At 45.1% G+C, this 22769-nt stretch overlaps 1 protein-coding gene across 1 annotated transcript in view; it reads left to right on the top strand.

The window, feature by feature from the left end:
* GPC4 (glypican 4) overlaps window positions 1-22769 on the top strand; it is a 137903-nt gene that overhangs the window by 62009 nt on the left and 53125 nt on the right. Inside the window, exon 2 of the mRNA XM_075941139.1 lies at window positions 7412-7570. Within this exon, the coding sequence (XP_075797254.1) occupies window positions 7412-7570 (159 nt within the window). The remainder of the gene's footprint in view (window positions 1-7411; window positions 7571-22769) is intronic.

The following is a 22769-nucleotide window of genomic DNA, read 5'->3' on the forward strand; positions in this document are numbered from 1 at the left end:
TGCCGGGACTTCACTGCCCCAGGGCTGCCGTGGCTCTCAGGCAGCGGCACTGCCACAGCTCCAGGGTGCCGTGGCTGCTCTGGTGCCAGGGTGCTGCTTCCCCGAGCTGCTGGACTCGGTTATCCCAGGGGCTGGAGCGGCTTCCTGATTCCAGGGCTGCCTGGACTTGGGACACTGGGTCAGCCGTGGCTCCGCTCTTTGCGGCCGCAAGGGCTTCCCCGGAGCTGCTGTGGACCCGCTGCTCTGGAGCCACCGGGGCTCCACGAGGGTTGCCACGGCACCGCTGTCCCGGGGCTGCCACGACTCTGCTGTCCCAGGGCTGCTGCAGCCACCCAGCCCTCTGGTCCAGGGGCTCTCTGGTCCAGCAATATCCGTGGTCCTGCCGGACCAGTGTCCCAGACAAGAGCGGTTCGATCTCTACCAAAATGTGGCACTTGGGTACTTGTTGAGAGCCTGAGTGTATTTGGCTTTCATTTTCTGGGCTTCCTCTTGGGTGTGAGCATAGACAATATACTGAACTCTGGGGCTTGGCCTTTATAACCTGCGCAATACAGAAATGCCCATTCTGAAGAGAGATGTTGCTAATTACCCCCTGGGGAAGGCTTCCTTAGCCATTCCAGTCCATCATGTAGACAGATATGCAGGGTGCAAGCAATTCCATGTGGAAAATGTGTATAAAGAGGCCATGTGATGGTAGCTGGAGTGCAGATGTATTGTGACTCGTTCCCTTTGTGTAACCTCCCTACTTTTTCCCCTTAAATTGATTTTGCAGTACAATTAACCGGAGTGGTGGTCATGACATGTTGTGTTGTATGGCTTGGTACATGTAACTTGAATTGAAGCCAGGGCAGAGCTGTGCGAGGGCAGGGAAGGGGTTGTAGGATGCTAAAAAATAAAAGGAGAAAGAAAAACCCAAGAGGTTTAACTTAGAACTGCATGAAACCAGGGGCGGCCCATCCATACAGGCGAACTAGGCGGTCGCCTAAAGTGCTAAGTTAAATGGGGCACAATATCATGGAGGGGTTTGGAGGTGGGGGTGCTGGTTGCATGGTGCGCCAGTTGCTGGCAGCTAGTCCAGGGCCGCCCCTGCGATAAAACGTTCTCTTACGTGGGTCTTGTTTGCGAAGTGCTCACTTAAGGGATCGCTGCCGGGTGTGCTTCAGCTAGTGCGTGTGAAATCAGGGCTCCTCTTCATTCCTTTGAATGAACGGGCGGACATTTGCCTGTTTTTCTAGGTATAAGTGCCTCCAGGTGATCGTTTTGCTTTCATGAAGTAACCCCTTGAGTTCCCCTCAACACGAGATCTCTCGAGAGACGTTAAGAAGCATGTTACACACGTCATTGCTAAGAGTTAGTACTGCAAGTGCTCAGTCCCGGCTCGAGCCACTCCCCGGAGCTGCCCCCACTGCGGCTCTGCGTGAGCCGGGACTGAGCCAGGCCGCCCGCCCTCTGGCTCCTAAATTACTTTGTATGCAGGGCTGCGCTGGGGTAGCTCCCGAGATACGGCGTGAGCCAGGACTGAGGCAAGCTGCTGACCAGCCAGGACTGAGCCAAGCTGCCGACCAGCCTGCTAAAACACTACCTAACAGAGCTGAGGAGGCTGCATGCAGTGGTAGAATTGATGAATAAGCACCTGCTTATCGGTTAATCGTTTAACCGGCTGCGCTGTTACATCCCTAGATCTCTCCTCTGATCTGTATTTCAAACTCCTGTATGGCAGGGGGAGAAGGGAGGGACCCATTTCTGTGGGGCCCAGTGATTTAAAAGGGCCCGGGGCTCCTGGCCACGGCTACCTCAGCAGAAGCAACAATCGAAGCCGTGGGCCTTTTAAATCGCCGCTACAGCACCCAATAGCGCGCGCCCTGCGACTCCGGCAGTGCTGAAGGGCGGCTGCAGGAGGCTAGCCTGAGGCCCTGGGGCCGTTAGCTGGCTCCCATAGGGGCCCAGCAGTGTCCCTTTAGTTGTGCTCCTGTACACAGCTCTGATTAGTCCCCATTATGAATTATTTCCAAGGTTCGTATTTTATTTATATTGCAATGCCATGGCAGTTTGAGCTAATTTAGTTGCAACACCTTTTTGTTTATCAGTGCATTGTTTTCAGTGTCGCATCAACACAAGAGTTGATTAGTAGCCAAGAGTGTGTGTGTGTGTGTGTGTGTGTTTTAAGCCCTGATTGGTGTGAGAAGTATAACTTTTTAAAATGTATAGACTCCTTGGAAAACCATAAAATATTCCTGTTTTGTATATGTGAGGTTTATCATCACGCCCCTTGGTTTCTTTCCTCAGAAATTAATTTGTGTGAACATACATCACAGGTGAACGCCCAACAGAAACTGTATTTTATCCCTTGGCTTCCCAAAGTAAGGCGTATTCTCTGCTTCAATGGCTGATTTAACCAAAATGCATTGGAATGAAATTCCCCCCAAATGCTTTAGATCTTGTTAGAGCAGCAGGAAACAAGAATGGGAGAATGTACTTTAATTTGGAGGATGGAGATGCTAAACATGGCTCAAAATCTTTAATGATTCTCACTGCCCCTTTGTTAGAATACTAATATTTGGAAAAACAGCACCTGGTCCCAAATTATTTTTCTTTACTATGGAGTATCCGCCCCGTATTAACACTTAATTTTGGGATCTCCCGGGCCCGAGGCAGACCTGATGTCTGGTCACAAGCCAAGATTGTATAGTGGTGACGTGGCTGAGAAATATCTTCCATAATTAGATTGCTGGTCAATCCTTTTTGACTGTCTGGAAGCATGATTTGGTAACGATGAACCAAGTAATCAATCAAATCTCTACGAACCCTCTCAAAGAAGTTGTTTAAATTTGCCCATGTGGTATTGTTACACCATTTGCATGTCGGAGACAAAAGTGATCAAAGAGAAGAATTTTCATTTTATAACCGATGCTGAAGAAAATAGTATTGCTGATAAAATATTCTGAAATGTAAAATATAATAAGATATCGTGAAAGGACATTTTAAAAAGTAGCATTATAATATTAATAATTTCACAATATGGAAATGGATCCAAATCTGTGTCATTGAATGAATATTAGGACTGGCCAGCATTTGCCAGTTTCCTATAAAATGGCTTTTTTAAATGGCAAATTTTTAACGAAAAAAATTGGGGTCCCCCTCAATTAAGGTTGAAAATATCTTGGCAAGGTATTGACATTTTTTGTTTACCATAGTTTAATAAGGAAAATGTTGATAAACTTTTTCAGTATTGCTTCAGAATTTTCTAAATAGTAAAAAAGAAATTAAATCATTCAGGCTTTTAAATTGCAGAACATCTCTCAAAAATTAGTTTTTGGATTTCTCAACTAGCTCTAAATGCCATAACAGTAGCATCTGCTACGAGGCATACAACCCCTATTATGACTCTGTTCTTTGTGTATTAATGAGACAGGTATATTTAGACATTCCCAATCACATCATCTTGTATTTCTGTTCCATAGCACAATTACTGTTAACCTGTTAAATGTTTTTCATGCCAATATATTGTATGGTTAGCCAGAGTTTAACTAAATACAGGTCAATACTCAAGCTGTCATTGATTATATAGTTCTACCAGCATTTTTCGAGACTGAAAATCTTGCACATGCTTAATCATCATTTTTGAAAAAGGGACTTCTACCCACCTTTAAATTCAATTGCTATATGTTGAGGTTTATAGCTGCAAATGTGAAAGGAGGTAGTTAGACTGTTCACTCATACTTATGTGTCGTTCAGCATCATCGTTTATTTCTCTTTGTCATGAAATATTTAATATGGGAGTTGCGTCATGGCCCAGAAACACGTAGAACAGCGGTTCTCAAACTTTTTGGGCTACGGAGCCCTTTACACGTGTCAAAATTTATGCGGAGCCCCAGCGGTCCACTGATTGTATGTGTTGTACCTATCAATGTTTCCATTTTGGCAACCTCGCGGAGCCCCTGGAGATGTCTTGTGGAGCCTTGGGGCTCCGCAGAGCACAGTTTGAGAAACACTGATGTAGAGGAAGGATTCCTAAATAAGGGTGGTGACGTTTGTTTCCTGAAAACTCACTCTTAACAGCGTAACTTCCTGGACTAATGAGACTCCAAGCTTTCCACTAGTCAAGCTTAATAGACAGCATTGCACTAGAGAGAGATCATTTGCTGCCGAATTATCTATTGGTCAAGGAGTCCTGTAATGCCAGAGAAAACGCATAAACAAACCCTGCAGGGCAAAAGAAAAACAGAGTTTGGAAAAGAGATTTGTAAGGACAATGTTTATTTTAAAAGGCGTTTTATAACAGTCTAAAAGGGAGGCGTTAACACACTTGGGCAGGCGGGAAAGATGATCCACATTGCCCACACTTCCGTAGTTGGATAACTCATGCACAACCGTTGCAAAAGGAATGGACGATGAAGAAGTGTTTGGATCAGCCAAGGATGTGCCAGCTCTACTCTGCTTTGAGCATACGTCATTTATTTTTTATCATTTTTAATGCTTCTGCAGATGAGCCGTTTTCTCTGCTGTAAACTGTTAGAACCACAGAAAACACAATGCTTAATCCAAACCTCATTTTAGAGACCACGTAGACCAGCGGATCCCAACTGCTGGTCCGCAGACCAGTACCAGGCCACGGTGGCTGCCAGAGCAGAAGCTGGCTGTTTGCAGCAGCTCTTGGGGGCCAGGGCTTTTGGTGAAGCGGGAACATTTATTTGCATATTCATTATTTGCATAATAAATATTCAAGTATGCAAATAAAGTGTTCCCAGGCTGCCAAAAGTTTGTGAATGGGTTTGCCGGTCCACAGTATAAAAAAAGGTTGGGAACCTGGCACAGACAACCATGCAAACATGGCAGCCTTTGATAAACATGACTTTAGGAACTTCTCAGACGATCCTTGACGTAAGGTGGTTGTCAGCTTGTACTGTGTTCCCAGTCTGATGCTAGAAAGTTTCTTCTTTTTTTCTCCATCTGATGTTTTAAGCCAAAAATCTGGGCTGAGTGACTCTGAGGCTATATCTAAACCGCCCTGTAGTTTGGACTAGTAAGATATGTGTGACTAGCACCGAAGTGCTGTGAACGGTGTTAATGCGAACTAGCAGTCCTTTCGTTCGTCCCTACAGCTTCTCCACAGGGAGTTACAGGGCTGCTCTTTGCTCTGCAATCGGAACTCTGAAATGGAGCGCGATGCTGACTTGGTTTATAAAACACCAAGTGATTTTTGAGGCCTGAGTTTCCTGTGATGACGAGTTGATCCCATCACTTCTACAACTTTTTCCCACAGTTCACATTTCCCACATGCTACATCCCAGGTTGCTTCAACCACATCGTGTGATGCGGGACGTAAGCTTGTCAGCACCCTTCTTTTTGCATAGGTGGCATGAGGGAGCTCAGTGTGAAACTGGTATCTTGGCCCAAAAAGCTGCAGAGAAGAATAGCAATTTACTAAAGCCACTAAAATTGTCAGAAGTCTCACTCAGCACCGGGATCCTTCACTGCTAATTAAGCAGGGTCAAACTCTGTGCTCAGATACACTTGAAAATGTGGAGTCGCTTGGTTGATATTAACCGAGAGCAACATTTGGCCGTTAGTTGACATTGGAAACACTCAACTTGCTGATCACATGGGAAAACATCTGGCCATTCTAGTCTGCCCCTGAAGACCAGGCTTCCCAACTGCCAGCAATAACGTTTTCAATACTAAATATTTTGCGTCTGTAATAATTGAAAAAAGCGTTGGCTGGCTGTTTAAATTTCTGGAAAAACACACGAGCCTGTCACAAGGGTGAGTATCAAAGGTTGTAATAGGGTTTAGAAACTGCGTTGCTGGCGAGAGGGAGGCCACGATTGGATTTTATTATTGAATGAATTGAATAAACAAAATGAGGTCCGAAAAAAGCTACAGGTTGGACCTCCCTGGTCCTGCACTCTTGGGACCTGAGCCATCCCAAATGAGGGAAATTGCCAGATCAGGGGAGGTTCCTTGCCAGGCCTTTCAGGATACTTCCTCTCCCTCCTGCTGGCTGCGCTCCAGCCCCATTGCCACTGGGCTTGGGTTCGGCACGCTGCTGCCCTCCAGCTGGGCTCTCCGGGGACGGAGCTCCCCAGCCCTCGCGACCCTGCTTCTATCCCTCCCGGGGTTTCCTGGGGACTGGGCTCCATGTTTGCCCTGCTGCTGCCGCACCAGGACAGCGCCCTCCAGGGACGGGCCTCACTGGTTTTGCTGCTGCCCTGCCTGGCCGGGGCTCTCTGGGGACGGGCCTCGCCACTCTAATGGTGGGGCTGCCCTCCATGACTGGCTCGCATTCCCAAGCACTGGGGCTCTCTGGTCCAGCAACATCCATGACCCTGCTGGACCACGGATGTTGCCGGACCAGAGAGTCCTGGATTGAAGAGGTTCGACCTGTATTTGTGTTAGGGTGAGGTTAAGGGACATGCAGGTCGCTCTGTGGTTCTGAAGACGGGCAAACAGCTGGCTCTGACTTCTGGCACAGGATTGTCACGTCCTTCTCTAGGGCCAGGAGCAAACTGTGTGAAGTCGGGGGGGGGGGGGGGGCGGGAGGAAACGGAATGTGTTGGCTGAAGAAATTCATCAAGTGGCGAACTAAAAGCAGCCTGCTTCCTGAGAGGTACATCTCTTTGTGGTGCTCCAATACATCCTGCCTTGCCCTCCCAAAAAGAGACATTGGTACTCACTGCAGCGTCCAGGTCTTTTTAAGTCGGGTGGGGAACCTCTTTTGGGTTGGTGGGGGTCACTGACCCACAGAAAAATCAGTCGGGGCCCCCAGCTGAGAAGGAGAAAGATGCTCCCCACATTCCCCTCATACACCAGAGCCTGGCGGGGGAGCCCAACCTAGGTGGTTTTATGTACTCCAGCCTCACAGTTGAGTGGGAGGGGCTGGAATACCAGTGCAGGCTCCCCAAGGCTGGGGGGGAGGGGCTGAGCCTCTGGGGGCCAGATACAGGCAAGCCAGGGGCCACATTTGGCCCCTGGGCCTTTGGTTCCACCCCCGTTTTAAGTGAATAAACTGGAAATAGCAATTGGCGTGCATACCAAGAAGTCAGTGTTTGTGTGTGGGGGGGAAAAGGGGGGTCAGAGAGGCCATTTTGGTGTTAATTACTGTCTAAAAATTCATTTCTGCTAATTATCTTACCGTATGTGCTGCATACTGTAAATAAAAACCGAAGACGGCTTTTTAGCATAGTCAGCAATGGACAAAATTTGGGTCTTCACAGGGTACCGCTGTGTTTCTCCCAAGTCTGTTCATGGATAAGGCCTTGATTCTGCATACTTAATTGATGTCCACTAGTTGCCAGAATAAAGAATTTAGGCTTGAGATGTGTGTGCACGCCCGTTGTATATAGCTATATATACGTGTCTATTTTTAAATATTCTTTATATAGTTTTTAATGATTTACTTTTAATTTTTCAGGTGACCATTTGAAAGTATGTCCGCAAGGTTACACTTGCTGTTCTCAGGAAATGGAAGAGAAGTACAGTCAGCAGAGTAAACACGACTTCAGAAATGCGGTAGTAGAACTTAGCAGTCACTTACAGACAACATTTAGTTCCCGTTACAAAAAGTTTGATGGTAAGTACTGGAGTTTCGAATTTTCTGTCCTACTGCTACAACTTAAAAATCATCATTGTGTTCATTTATATGCCGTTTGCTTGTACTGTCTCTTTCACGGTTCACTTGGAAAGTTCATGACTCACCATTGGCAGTGGTGAGGTTAGATAGAACGTTGCTTATTTTGCAATCCAAGGCAAGAGAAATATTTGCTGATTATGGCTGTTAGTTTCCCATAGGGATAGATCTTTTTCTTTCTGATTCATTTTTAGGAAATCCAATCTGCTCTAAATGTAGACCACAGTGAGTTTTGTTTCTGTATCCCTGCAAAATGTTTAATGATAATGTGCGTAACTCTCAGCATTGATCGACATAAATGCTGACGCTTTCCCAGAGTGGTAAGAGCTAAAAGATGAAACTAGTCGCCAGTGCTAACCAGAGCAGTGAGTAAAGTACTGCTTCCTTTCATATGAAGGCCACGGTTCCCCTTATTTTGAAGTTCTCCAGAACTTTTTTGCAGGACTTTTTGATTCAGTCACTGTTCCAGTGTGCATGGATTTTCTCTGAATATCTGGCACGTCTGCTCAGAGCTTGGAATGGGTAAAATTTTTATTTAACGTACATGCCTCTATTTCTATGTATTAAACATAAAGGAGTTACTGTGTGCGCTTCTAATGCACTAAAGAGGTAGGAGCAGCTTGCTTTCAAAGTACATCAGAGCTTGGATGATTTTAAACAAGTTAAGGCTGTTAAGATTGTTAGAAAGGTGAAGTGATACTGCACAAGTGTGCTCTAGCCAAACATTTCCCTCATATAACTTCGTTTGAGGTTTCCACTGTCTCCTCTCTCTACCTGCTGATGTTCAGAGGAGTCATCATAGAACCATAGAGCTGGAAGAGACCTCAGAAGGTCATCAAGTCCAGCCCCCTGCTCTAGGCAGGACCAATCCCAACTAAATCAACCCGGCCAGGGCTTTGTCAAGCCGAGACTTAAACACCTCTAGGGATGGAGACTCCACTACTTCCCTAGGTAACCCATTCCAGTGCTTCACTACCCTCCTAGTGAAATAGTTTTTCCTAATATTCAAACTGGACCTCTCCCACCACAACTTGAGCCCATTGCTCCTTGTTCTGCCATCTGTCACTACTGAGAACAGCCTTTCTCCAAAAAAGCCGAAGTGTCTAGACTCGCAGATTTATTAAATGCCGAACCAGACCCGAAATGGAATCTAGTCCATAGATAAGCCCCTGAAAGGGAACCGGAGAAATACCTGGGTTTCACCTCAGATGACTTTGTTAAACAATGTTGTATCTGAAAACACACGTATTTAAGCAGTTTATCATGTAACCTGGCACAGGCATACCTATTGTCAGTTAGGTGTGTCTGCCTGTTTTTATGATGTGTTGCAGTGCTCTTTGGAAAAAATTAATATAGTTGAAATCTTCAAAGTACAAACTTTAATACATGAGAATGTGCCTTAACAAGAGCCCTTATTTTATGCCTGCTGACGTTTTAACCTTCAGGATAATTAACGATCTAAGAAGAATAATCATCCTTAACTACGTGACCTTGAGCTAATCAGGAAGCAGGGGAAGAACTCTTCTAGGAGAGGGATTGTCCTTAACTCTTTCAGGGATGGTTAAAGAAACATTTGATATATGATAGGAAAGCGTGTTAAAGTCTAAGGCCAACACTTTCCAACCTGGCTATCTAAAGTCAAGCTTCTAAATCTATACTTAAAGGCCTATCACAATGGCTTGATTTTTTCAAAATGGCGGCATAGCCAGCAGCTTGCAACCACTTACCTACGCGGTAATACATTAGGTGCCTTTTAAAAGTGTTGGCCTAAATCAGTAACACCAATACCGTTCGTTTGGAATGTTTCTTGCAAGTCAAAGTTGGTTGAAATTCCCGTGTACTCAGATGTGACGACATTGGTCCAGAACGCAAAATGAAAAAATCTTGGTCCCAAATTATGTTCTGTCGGCCGAAGGTAAGATTTGAAAAGCAGGCGCTCCCTTGCAGAAGCGTGGTGTTCTTGCCACGGCCCTTGATTATGTGGGAATTCCTTCAGGCGCTGCCTTGTAGAAGTTTCTAGAGGCCAACTAATTCAAATGACAATAAGGCTGACTGAAAACAAACCTTGGTTTTCCTGTGCCTACTATAAAATTCTCAATTCCATTGACGGAGGAGGCAAGAGGAGTTTCTGCAAAGAACCTATATTCCCATAACAAACCGAGATTGCAGTTCATTTTTGGGAAAGGAATGTTTCCAGTCATCCCTGCTGAAGGTTTTTCTGGCGTAGTGTCACATCTGTGGTGAGACCTAGTAGCATACAGCCAGTTGTTTTGAATGGCTGGCTGTGTCCTTGAGTCAAACCCTTTAGGGGCTTTGGAAAAAACCATTGTGGGTCATGCTGCTAATCTGTTAGCCTTGACATTCAATCTTGAAAGGAAGACCCTTTGATTTTAAAGCATTGCTCTGGTTTTGACCTTTGTAGCAGTTGCCATAATGAAATGTAAGCAGCAAGAAGCTGCGGTGTCCCTGAGGTGGGGGATGAAGTGTCTGGTGGCTGTTGGAATTTTTCTGTTAACCTGCCGCTAACACCACCCCAGGTTGAAGTCTGATCGTCAGAATTGCATAGATCTGGCATGGCAGGGAGTGGGTTCATACGCGATCTGCATTTTACTAAGGAAAACAAAACAAACTTCTGATATTTAGCATCTCTAAATGAGAAACCAGAAGTAACTTCAGCGCCTCATGGTCTACATTATACATTGGGGTTCGAGCTGTGTGTGTTCTGAATTTTCGGAGGGTGAGAGAATGGCGCACTTAGGACCAAATAGCTTTATCTCCAATTGAAACATACCCGTAGAACATGGCAGCATGACAGTCTGGGCTCCCCATAAGCCTTTTCTACAGCCACTTGAACCACATTTCTGCGCGTAATAAAGCATAGACATATAAGATACATATTCTGAAAAGTGGAATAATTAAGTTGCTCTGGTGGTTAATCTGGTGGACAAGTTTCAAAGGGGTCACCATGTTAGTCTGCTTCAACAAAAACAATGAGGAGTCCCGTGGCACCTTAAAGACTAACACATTTATTTGGCATCCGCGTCTGTTAGCTGCTCCAGCCCACAGAAGTTCATGCTTGAGTAAATTTGTTACTCTCTAAGGTGCCAAAGGGCTCCTCGTTGTTCCGATCCAGTAAAAGGAGATGGATTCCTTCTCTCTGGCAACCTAAACGGTAAACACCGGATGTCTTGCTAAAATATATGCTGTAGCTCAGACAAGCGCTATCAGCTTGATGCAGAAATTATTGAGTGAGATTGTTATGCTCTAGAAGTCAGACTACATGATTAGTGGTCCCTTCTGGCCTTAAAACCTATGAATCATAGCAGCAGCAATAGCAATTTCTGCGATTGAGGTTGCATTTACCCTTGTTTTTGGTTGCTTACGGTTTTCATTAGTTTTCATCTTTCAAGCTGGAATTTTCCATCCTTAGGTCTCTTCTTGGTGGTTAATATTTGGGGAGGATGAAGAGAGGGCTGTAGCAAAAATGATCCAGTCTTTTATAAGCATGAGGATGTGGAAATACTTGTTAGAGGGGATGGGGCCTCATATAGATTATTCTTCCGCTGTTGTTCTGTGGCTCCTTCGTTTAGGCTTATTTTACGACATACATTTCTTGGCAGACTTTTAAAATGATCACTGCCTGTTGAGGAAGTTGTGCTAATTTTGTTGCGTGATGGTTCATATGGCATAGTTCTGATGCCCCTAAATAGTAAAATGTCATGAAACGCTCCCAGAACGTAAATTATGACGAGAGTACGGTACGTGCCTTGGAATCACAGAATGCTAGGAATGTCCAGCTGGAACTGACCTTGAGAGCTCATTTCGATCCAGCCCCCTGCACTGAGACCAGACTGCAATGTTGGGGATTCCACAGCTTCCCTAGAAAACCTGGTCCAGTGCAGAATTGATCTCAGAGAAAGCTTTCTTGGTGTGTTTGTCATACGTAAGCTGCTTAGGGCAGGGACTTAGCAGAGCACGATGGGGCCCTTACCATGGCTGGGGCATATGAGTGCCATAGCAATACGAGTAAATAATATCGATGATGCCATGAGTTCAAGAGGCATCTGATGATTTTCTTTATAAGTGTTTCTAGTGCAATTAAATGATGACTGCTTGACTCTTCCTATGATATAGCATGGGGATTAGCACAAGCTAGCAAGACTCAACCCTTCAGAGCTTTGCTATGCTTCAGATACTGTACTCGGATGATATGCACATCAGGGCAAACATGAAATGATCAAAAGTCTCAGGGGTCACCTTTCTAGTCTGTCACTTTAAAAACGAGCAGTCTGTGGCACCTTAGAGACTAACAAATATCGTGGGTAAAACCCACTTTGTCAGATGAGTTGGAGTGGAAATTGGAGTATATAGTTACCCGTCAATTGTGGAACCAGTCCTAATGATGCCAGTTGAGTCAGGCTGCATGTGTCCCATTCAGAGCTTTTGATGTGTAAATGTGAATATCAAAGCTGGGGAAAGTGCCTTGATAGTGCGTTAACCAGTTAATATCTTTATTCAAGCCCAAGTTGATAGTGTTAAATTTGTAAATGAATTCCAGTTCAGCTATCTCCCTCTATAATTGGATGATAAAATTCCTTTGTAGAAGAATGGCTACTTTTGTCTCCATTAAGGAATGTCCAGGGAGGTTACAATGTTTCCCTATAGGGTTATGTGTGCTACCGTTCTTGATGTCTGATTTGTGTCCATTCAGCCTTTGTCACAGAGATGGTCCGGTTTTGGAATGAAATGATCAGTTCACAGGCCGGAATGCCCAAGTGACAAAATAATTCTGCCCAGCATAAGCCAGCATCTGGAAAGTTATTACATGCTGAGAGCTCTCCTTCCATCCGCCTCCATCCCAATTTTTCCATTAACATTTAAGATAAAACAAATATGAAAAGAGTAAAACGAAACCCTTTTGGGGGCTGAAACCAAGCAAACGGACTCCTCCCAGTGGTCACTGTAATTCTAACTCTGAAGTGCAAGTGGAGATCTCTGTTCCCGGCTGAGAAGTTTCAGGTCCCCATGCCCCTTTCAAGTTTGAAGACTTGGCGGGAAAAGTGCCAGCTGGGAGCCTAGGGGACCCAGCAATCTAACCGTCATTATAGCCTTATTTTTTCAAGTCTCTTAGCCAGAGAGATTTATTTTACTGGGGATTATTTCTTTTCTGCTTGCTAAAGGTCATTCGAGCTATACAGTGACTCGGAGGCCTATTTTTCTGTCATTAAGCCGCCCTGGAAAAAATTGGAGAGTGCGTTTTCTGGTAGTCAAACTGAGCCCGGGACTCCCAGCTCCACAGTGGCGTTTCAAAGGGGGTAACACCGCCCTATTGACTAATTGACTAGTCGATGCAAAAATGCATCGACTGTTCGATTAGTCTGTTACACGATACTTAACATCCTTAGGTCGTTAGCCACTGGGACATAGGAGTCAACCATTTTGGTATGGTGGATTCCCTATTAGGCCAGAGAACAGGAAGTACAAGGGGAAGATAAAGAAATAAAAGCCAAACGGGGCCTTCTGATCATGAACCATTGGCCATTCAGGTGACGGTTCCATGATAGTTCTCAGGGGTAAACTGGAAACAGTGATCTAAAGGAAGGGGGAATTGTATAATTACACTTTTTCCTGAGAGAAAATCCCTGCAAAATTGAGGGTTTCCGGAGGGAGCTGTTAAGCTCCCATTTTCAGGGTGGAGAACTATGACCTGTAAGTCATCAGCCAGAGTTTATAGGGCCTCTTCCCTGAGGATTATCTGAACCAAGAGGTAATAATTCCTTTTGGGGAGATGAGCCCCTAATTATTAACTCTCCGCCAGCTAAAGTAACACGGGGTAGATTCCTTTGCCACTATTCCAGCTATGTTCCGGCCTCCCTTCCTAGGAGTAACCAGAGAGTTTACATACCGGTCAGGCTTCTTTCCCTTGCCAAAGTAAGTCTCCTTTTGGGACGTGAATGTCGTATCAGACAATTGAAGATTGATTGACAGCTCTGGCTGCAGTATCAGAGGCCCAGAGCTGAATCCGACAAATCTGTACGTGTGTGTAAATTACATGGCCATGGGATAAGAGGGAAGGTCCTTTCTTGGATTGAGAACTGGCTCTTGTGTAAATTATATGGACATGGGATAAGAGGGAAGGTCCTTTCTTGGATTGAGAACTGGCTAAAAGACAAGAAACAAAGGGTAGGAATAAATGGTAAGTTTTCAGATTGGAGAGGGTTAACTAGTGGTGTACCCCAAGGGTCAGTCCTGGGACCAATCCTTTTCAACTTATTCATAAATGATCTGGAGAAAGGGGTAAGCAGTGAGGTAGTAAAGTTTGCAGATGATACCAAACTGTTTAGGATAGTCAAGACAGAAGCAGACTGTGAGGGACTCCAAGAAGATCTCACCAAACTGAGTGATTGGGCAACAAAATGGCAAATGAAATTTAATGTGGATAAGTGTAAAGTAATGCACATCGGGAAAAATAACCCCAACTATACGTACAGTATGATGGGGGCTAATTTGGCTATGACAAATCAGGAAAGAGATCTTGGAGTTATCGTGGACAGTTCTCTGAAAACTTCCACACAGCGTGCAGCGGCGGTCAAAAAGGCAAATAGGATGCTAGGAATTATTAGGAAAGGGATAGAAAATAAGACCCAGAACATCTTACTGCCCCTGTATAAAACTATGGTACACCCACATCTTGAATACTGTGTACAGATGTGATGGTCTCACTTCAAAAAAGATATTTTGGCCTTGGAAAGGGTTCAGAAAAGGGCAACTAAAATGATTAGGGGTTTGGAACGGGTCCCATATGAGGAGAGGCTAAAGAGACTGGGACTTTTCAGTTTAGAAAAGAGGAGACTGAGGGGGGGATATGATAGAGGTCTATAAAATCATGAGTGGTGTGGAGAGGGCTGATAAAGAAAAGTTATTTATTAGTTCCCATAATAGAAGAACTAGAGGACACCAAATGAAATGAATGGGTAGCAGGTTTAAAACTAATAAAAGGAAGCTCTTCTTCACACAGCGTGTTGTCAACCTGTGGAACTCCTTGCCAGAGGAGGCGGTGAAGGCTAGGACTATAATAGAGTTTAAAGAGAAGCTGGATAAATTCATGGAGGTTAGGTCCATAAAAGGCTATTAGCCAGGGGATAAAATGGTGTCCTTGGCCTCTGTTTGTCAGAGGCTAGAGAGGGATGGCAGGAGACAAATCGCTTGATCATTGTCTTCGGTCAACCCTCTCTGGGGCACCTGGTGCTGGCCACTGTCGGTAGACAGGATACAGGGCTAGATGGACCTTTGGTCTGACCCAGTACGGCCGTTCTTATGTTCTTATGTGTGTGTGACCCCCATGAGTTTCAGTGGGTCACAAGCAAGAGGTGCAGGATCTGCTAAACGTGCAATCTGCTGGCCTTAGTTCCGGTCTTTAAGTGTGTCGCAACTGGCTTTTTAACTAATACCAATTATGGTTTCCAAACCAGTCAGCTCCTAGAAATTGGATGACTATCTCTGTGCATCACTCTATGAGAAACGGCTCTTAGGAGGAGATAGGGTGAGAAAAGTTGCTTCAAAAATAAGTCTGACTGGACTTCTCCTTCTGTAGCAATTCCCGAGAACTAGAGAAAAATACATCCTAAAGCTAGAGAAACAATGGGTCACTAGTCCTCTATGTAAGAAGAGGCTACTGTAGGTCTTTGTAATAATTTTTATTTGGGGAGAATGTTACTTTTGCCACTCAATTACGAGTCTAAGTCCTGATCTACACTAGGGAGTTATTTCAAAAGAGCACTCCTTATTTTGAAATAATACGCAGAGCGTCCATACTACCAGGCCCTTTATTTCAAAATAGTAACTCCTGCTTTCCATGAAGAGTAACACTTATTTCAAAATAGCAGTAGTGTGGGCACTCCACTGCTTCTATTTCGAAATAACTACTCCACAGAGTCATTTGAAGTAATTATTCCCCAGTGCCTCCAAGTTGGGGTAGCATGTCCACATAGAATCATAGAATCATAGAATAATAGGACTGGAAGGGACCTCGAGAGGTCATCGAGTCCAGCCCCCCGCCCTCAAGGCAGGACCAAGCTCCACCTACACCATCCCTGACAGATGTCTATCTAACCTGTTCTTAAATATCTCCAGAGAGGGAGATTCCACCACCTCCCTTGGCAATTTATTCCAATATTTGACCACCCTGACAGTTAGGAATTTTTTCCTAATGTCCAATCTAAACCTCCCCTGCTGCACTTTAAGCCCATTACTCCTTGTCCTGTCCTCAGAAACCAAGAGGAACAAATTTTCGCCTTCCTCCTTGTGACACCCTTTTAGATATTTGAAAACCGCTATCATGTCCCCCCTTAATCTTCTTTTTTCCAAACTAAACAAGCCCAGTTCATGAAGCCTGGCTTCATAGGTCATGTTCTCTAGACCTTTAATCATTCTTGTCGCTCTTCTCTGTACCCTTTCCAATTTCTCCACATCTTTCTTGAAATGTGGCGCCCAGAACTGGACACAGTACTCCAGCTGAGGCCTAACTAGTGCAGAGTAGAGCGGCAGAATGACTTCACGAGTTTTGCTTACAACACACCTGTTGATACAACCTAGAATCATATTTGCTTTTTTTGCAACAGCATCACACTGTTGACTCATATTCAACTTGTGGTTCACTATGACCCCTAGATCCCTTTCCGCCATGCTCCTTCCTAGACAGTCGCTTCCCATCTTGTATGTATGGAACTGATTGTTCCTTCCTAAGTGGAGCACTTTGCATTTCTCTTTATTAAACCTCATCCTGTTTACCTCTGACCATTTCTCTAACTTGCTAAGGTCATTTTGAATTATGTCCCTATCCTCCAAAGAAGTCGCAACCCCACCCAGTTTGGTATCATCTGCAAACTTAATAAGAGTACTCTCTATCCCAATATCTACATCATTGATGAAGATATTGAATAGTACGGGTCCCAAAACAGACCCTTGAGGAACTCCACTTGTTATCCCTTTCCAGCAGGATTTAGCACCGTTAACAACAACTCTCTGACTACGGTTATCCAGCCAATTATGCACCCACCTTATCGTGGCCCTATCTAAGTTATATTTGCCTAGTTTATCAATAAGAATATCATGCGAGACCGTATCAAATGCCTTACTAAAGTCTAGGTATATGACATCCACCGCTTCTCCCTTATCCACAAGGCTCGTTATCTTATCAAAGAAAGCTATCAGATTAGTTTGGCATGACTTGTTCTTCACAAACCCATGCTGGCTATTCCCTATCACTTTATTACTTTCCAAGTGTTTGCATACGATTTCCTTAATTACCTGCTCCATTATCTTCCCTGGGACAGACGTTAAACTGACCGGTCTATAATTTCCTGGGTTGTTCTTATTCCCCTTTTTATAGATGGGCACAATATTTGCCCTTTTCCAGTCTTCTGGAATCTCCCCTGTCTGCCATGATTTTTCAAAGATCATAGCTAAAGGCTCAGATACCTCCTCTATCAGCTCCTTGAGTATCCTGGGATGCATTTCATCAGGACCTGGTGACTTGCTGACATCTAACTTTCCTAAGTGATTTTTAACTTGTTCTTTGTGTATCCTATCTTCTAAACTTACCCTCTCTCTGCTTGTATTCACTACGTTAGGCACACCTCCAGACTTCTCGGTGAAGACCGAAACAAAGAAGTCATTGAGCATCTCCGCCATTTCCAAGTTCCCTGTTACTGCTTCTCCCTCCTCACTAAGCAGTGGGCCTACCCTGTCCTTGGTCTTCCTCTTGCTTTTAATGTATTTATAAAAGGTATTAGGGGAGCCTGCCTCAGACTAATTTCGAGGCTTCACTGTAGTGTGGACGTGCTATTTAGAAATAGTTATTTCAGGAGTTATTTCAAAATAATTTCCTAGTATTGACGTGCCCTGAGGTAATAGAATGGATAACGGAGTGGTCTAATAATACAGCATTAGAAAATGATGCAGATGGCTTGTTTCTTTTCAAACCTTGAATACATGTAGCCCTCCCTCCTATTTCATCCTGAAGCAAACAGGCTTCCATCTTTCCTCACTTCCTAAGAAGGTGGCATCTTATGCCCTAGCAACCAGGACCGCAAAAGGCCTAGGTCTCTCATACTTACATTAACCTAGGCCACTGTCTACTCCTGTGATATTGTCCTTAGGACTTCAGTTTGGATCTATGCATATTAAGGGAGGATTTTTCAAAGAACCAAAGTGAGGTAGGAGCTCAAGGACTCGAGAGACTCAAAAATCACTTAGATTGGAATTTTTCAGAAGTGTTTTTGAGCTCACGTTCCCACATATCTGACATTTGTGCTTTTCTAAGCCTAGCTTATATTCTCAGTGCATTTCTTCCCATCTGAGGGCCATCTAAAAAAACCCCCCAAACCTTCCAAAACTAACACTTGTGCATTAAAGGCAAATTGGTCTTCTCTGAGGCGATGTCTAGACTGCAGGCATCTTTTGGAAGAAGCTTTTCTGGAAGAGATCTTCCGGAGAAACGTTTTCCGAAAGAGAGCGCCTACACTGCAAAAGCGCATCGAAAAAGCGATCTGCTTTTTTGAAAGAGAGTGTCCACACTGAATGGACGCTATCTCGCATTTAAGCGGTGATTACTGTGAATGGAGTGGCCACCAAGGCACCTGTGCTTTTTCCTCTTTCCTCTTCTTTCAAAAGAACTCCTTCTTCCCCATCCACGCACGCCACCTTCCTCGTAGAAACAGGTTTACCAATGTCGGAAAAACCCTCTGTACTTTCCATTTTTTTCCCCTGAAAGAACGTGATTGCGCTTTGTAACTGGAGGGTTTTTTGGAAAAATTGATGTCCCCCCCCCCCCCCCTCCAAAAATCTGCAGTGTAGACATACCCTGAATTTGGTGCCAAATCATTCCTTGAGGTAAGCGAATCTTTTCTGAGTGAAGGGGTTCTGGCTCTGTGGTGTTAGGGACTGAGTCTCTACACTGTATCACCTACATGGGCAAAATGAATGTCCGTAGCCACCGGGAGAAAATTATGGGGTGATTTTCATAATCATGTTGGAGATTCAGCCGCAACAAGCTTGTGTGTAGTGCTTTGAACAATCTCACGCTGTATTTTCCTTCAAGTAATAGAATTAACTGTTCTTAGCATCACATAGTTTTTACCTTTTTTTGTTGGTTAAAACATGTGGGCAGCAGTCTGACACAGAGGGAAATGAAGGAATGTGAGGTTCTTTAGTTACTGATTGATACCAGCCAGTCAATGGACCATTGTTTGTCTGTTTAATATTAACTTTCCTCCCCCCCCCCACCCCTTTTCTCAGAAGAAACTGGGCTGGTAATTTAGTCATAGTTATGCACAGAAGTATTTTGCCTACATAATCTTCTGGACTGAGCATCTCTGCGTGTTGGTTGAACAAATGCCATTGGGAAATCCCATGGAGAGGTTGTGAAGTCGAAGGTCTTACAGCCCAGCGCTTATTAACTCCTAGAAGCCCCAAGCAGGAACTTGTGTTTGGTGCTGTATCAACATGATTCCTGCCCCAAATTGCTAACAATCGAAGTAGAAGACAAGGGGCAACAAGATGGCTAGGCTGACAAATTGGTGGGGTACAGGCAGTCCCCGGGTTACATGGATCCGACTTACATCGGATCCCTACTTACAAACGGGGTGAGGCAACCCCGCACTAGCTGTGCCTCCCCCCCCCAGCAGACCAGGGAGACGCAAAGCTAGCCCTCCCCCCCCAGCAGACCAGGGAGACACGGAGCGGCTTTTCTCAGCCGACACCTCAGCTTGAGAATAAAGGACTGACGGAAGTGAGGTGTGGGAGAATAAAACTGAGCTCTGGAGAAATGTTTGGCTAGAGTTTCCCCTACAATATGTACCAGTTCTGACTTACATACAAATTCAACTTAAGAACAAACCTACAGTCCCTATCTTGTACGTAACCCGGGGACTGCCTATATAAAGAAACCGTATTGGCCAGCTGCTTACCCATTGTCACATGTTTTGTAGGCGTTCGAGGCAAGGACAGTGTTGAGGAGGGATTTGAAGGAGGATTTGTGGATGTGTATGGGGGCGTTCCTGTCTGGTGTGGGGTATCCAGGGAGAAAGCAGAAAGGGCCTTGTTTGAAAAGGTAACAAATGAGCGAGGGAAGTTGCACCATGAGCCGATTGCAGGCTGGAGTCCTTGTCTGGATACCGAATGAGAGACAGGGAGCGGAGGATAGGCTGTGAAGGGTGGTGAAAGGGAAGACATGTAGCTTACACTTGATGTGATAGAGAGCCAGGGGATGGGGACAGATGGTGGGCTACAGCGGCTCTCAACCTGTGAGGTGGAATTAAGAGGTTTGTCATTACATTTGGCCAGGGCCTAACCCTGAGCCCCACTGTCGGGGGCTGGAGCCCCACCACATAGGGCTGAAGCGTATGGGCTCAAGTTATAAGCTACTGCCTGGTGCCGAAGCCCTTGGACTTTGCCTTTGGACCCGCCTGGGGTGACGGGCATTGGGTAGTCTCAGGCCAAGGTTCCCCCTCCTGGGGCATAGAATAATTGTTATTGTCAGAGGAAGGTCGCGGTGCCGTGACGTCTGAGAACCCCTGGGCCAGGAGAAGGATCTTTGCGGGGGCCTTCTGAATGGCTGTGAGTGGGGTAAGCTGGCCCTGGTCCAGGCCAGAGCAAAGGACGGGGCAGCGAGGGAGATGCCAGAGGAGAGCCTGGGTGAGCGTCAGCATCGTGCCAGGATGGGGAAGGCCAAAGCTGGAGATGTGACGTGGAAAGAATGGGAAAGATGTGGCGATAGCGTGGCTGGGGGGCGCTAGAGAGGAGCGGGCAGAGTTGAAGAGGATGCCTAGATGACGGGCGTGAGCAGGCAGCTCAGCATTGGTGTTCCCCAGAGTGATTGAGAGGGGACAGTAGTAGGAAGGGCGCATTAAGAGCTCTGTTCCAGCTGGGCTGCGCTGGAGCTGGCCGGAGAGGCTCGCTACAATTAGAGTTTGGACAGGAAGAGACAGTTCTTGACTAGAGACCCCGCTCACTGCAGCCCTTTTGTGGTTACTCTCATAACTTTAAGGCCGAATGTTTAACCCCATCACAGTCTCAGCTCCCTATGGTGCAGTTCTCCTCAAATCAGGACACAGCTTCAGGTAACACAGATCTTTGCTTTCTCTCCCCTTTTCCATTAAACCTCCAAAGAGCTGGGGCTGGCTTAACCCTTTCAGTTGAGAACAGCTCTTCGGTGTGATAGAGGTCTATAAAATCATGAGTGGTGTGGAAAAAGCGAATAAGGAAAAGTTATTTACTTATTCCCACAATATAAGAAGTAGGGATCACTAAAGGAAATGAATAGGCAGCAGGTTTAAAACAAACAAAAGGAAGTTTTTCTTCACTCAGAGCAGTCAACCTCTGGAACTCCTCGCCAAAGGATGGGGTGAAGGCTAGGACTTTAACAGGGTTCAACAAAGAGCTACATAGATTCACGGCGGTTAGGTCCATCAATGGCTATTGGCCAGGATGGGTAGGAATGGTGTCCCTAACCTCTGTCTGGAAATGGGTGACAGGAGAGGGATCACGTGAGGATTACCTGTTGCGTTCCCTCCCTCTGGGGCATCTGGCATTGACCACAGTCGGGAGACAGGACACTGGGCTAGATGGACAGTTGGTCTGACCCAGTATGGCCGTTCTTATGTTTTTCTGTGTGTGATAGGGTTTCAGATGGAGGCAGATGTACCAAACACTGGACCCACTAGAAGCAGGAAGTACCAGAAATCTCATGAGGTCCTTCCCTTAGGAGGTTTCTAGTGCATTTTTTGTAGCACACTTTTTGTGGCCATGCTTCAGGGAAAATTCTGGGTGCTTCCCTGAGTGCTGCCTCCCTGCTCTTTGAAGTTTGCCCATCACGGGGGTGAGGGGTTGCTGTGATATGATTTAAGCTTGAATTTCTTCGAAATATGTGGAAGAGCTCTTCCCACGTTGGTAAGTGCTAACACATGTTTGAAAACAGGACAGAGAAACCACTCTCTGCCTTGCCCACCCTTCCTGACTTCATATTCAATAAATGTGTTAACACTACGTATTCATCACTTTCTCAACACTTTTAGCAAAAGGTCATTAAACTACAGTTTGTTTTTCCCTGGTGGAAATTACAAATGTGGTCTATGCACTAAAGGAAGTGAACGCATATTAGAAGTAATGAGGCACTTTGTGTGTGTGTGTGTGTGTGTGTGTGTGTGTGTGTGTGTGTGTGTGTGTGTGTGTGTGTGTGTGTGTGTAAGGTTTGAATATAGCATAGTTGTGGATAGCATAGTTGTGGATTGTTTGCTTTAGAGATGAAACCAGAGCTGTGGTGTTTTTGTGTCTTTTCTCCAAATGCCTTTTATCTGTCCGGCTTGAGCTCTGCATTGTTATTTCATATTGTAGAGCCAGCTGCAAGGTGGAGCCGGGTTCAAAATGCACCTTTGAGAACAGTACAAAGACACTGTGTGGTTAAAAATAATAATAAAAAAGAACCCTTAGTGGTGACTAGAACATAAGGGTGACTTCCATGAGATCAGACTTAGGCTAAGAGAATGCATTGGAAAATCCATGCTTAAGTCTCAGTCTCTCTCACACGCACACACAAAATGGGAGCGCAGGGTCTCTTTCTTGTAAAATGTTATTCTGTATGCAGTAGACAGTATAATCTCCTTTAAAAGCCTTAAAATGAAGGGTTTAGAGATAGTATTACGTTCTTAATTCATGGTACTTGGTACAACATGTTAAAAACACACCCTATGCACTGGGTGCCCAATTGCGTAAAGCATTCATTAATTGTACCCATAAGAATGGAATGTACCCACTTGGCATGCTCAAGCACTATTTTTTGATGTGCACTGGTTAATTGCATGTCTCGTTTATTTTTCTTTGGACAATTATCTTGTATGTAAAGAAGGCCTGTTGAAAACATGGCCCTAAAATACACAGTCCTTAGTATCTGAGCTGTAGGAAACTTAACCTGTTCAAATGTCTTTTCAAATATAGAAGTGCAGTGTGTTGGCTTTTTGTCCTCCTTTGGGGTAACACGGGTTAAACAAAGCACACATACAGGGAGTGAACTTTCCCACACCCTCCTCCTGGATGCTTATCAGTCCCTTTGTGACCTTTGGCAAGACACTTCACCTCTGGTGCC

The sequence above is a fragment of the Pelodiscus sinensis genome, chromosome 13 (assembly GCF_049634645.1).
Source record: "Pelodiscus sinensis isolate JC-2024 chromosome 13, ASM4963464v1, whole genome shotgun sequence".
NCBI lineage: Eukaryota > Metazoa > Chordata > Testudines > Trionychidae > Pelodiscus > Pelodiscus sinensis.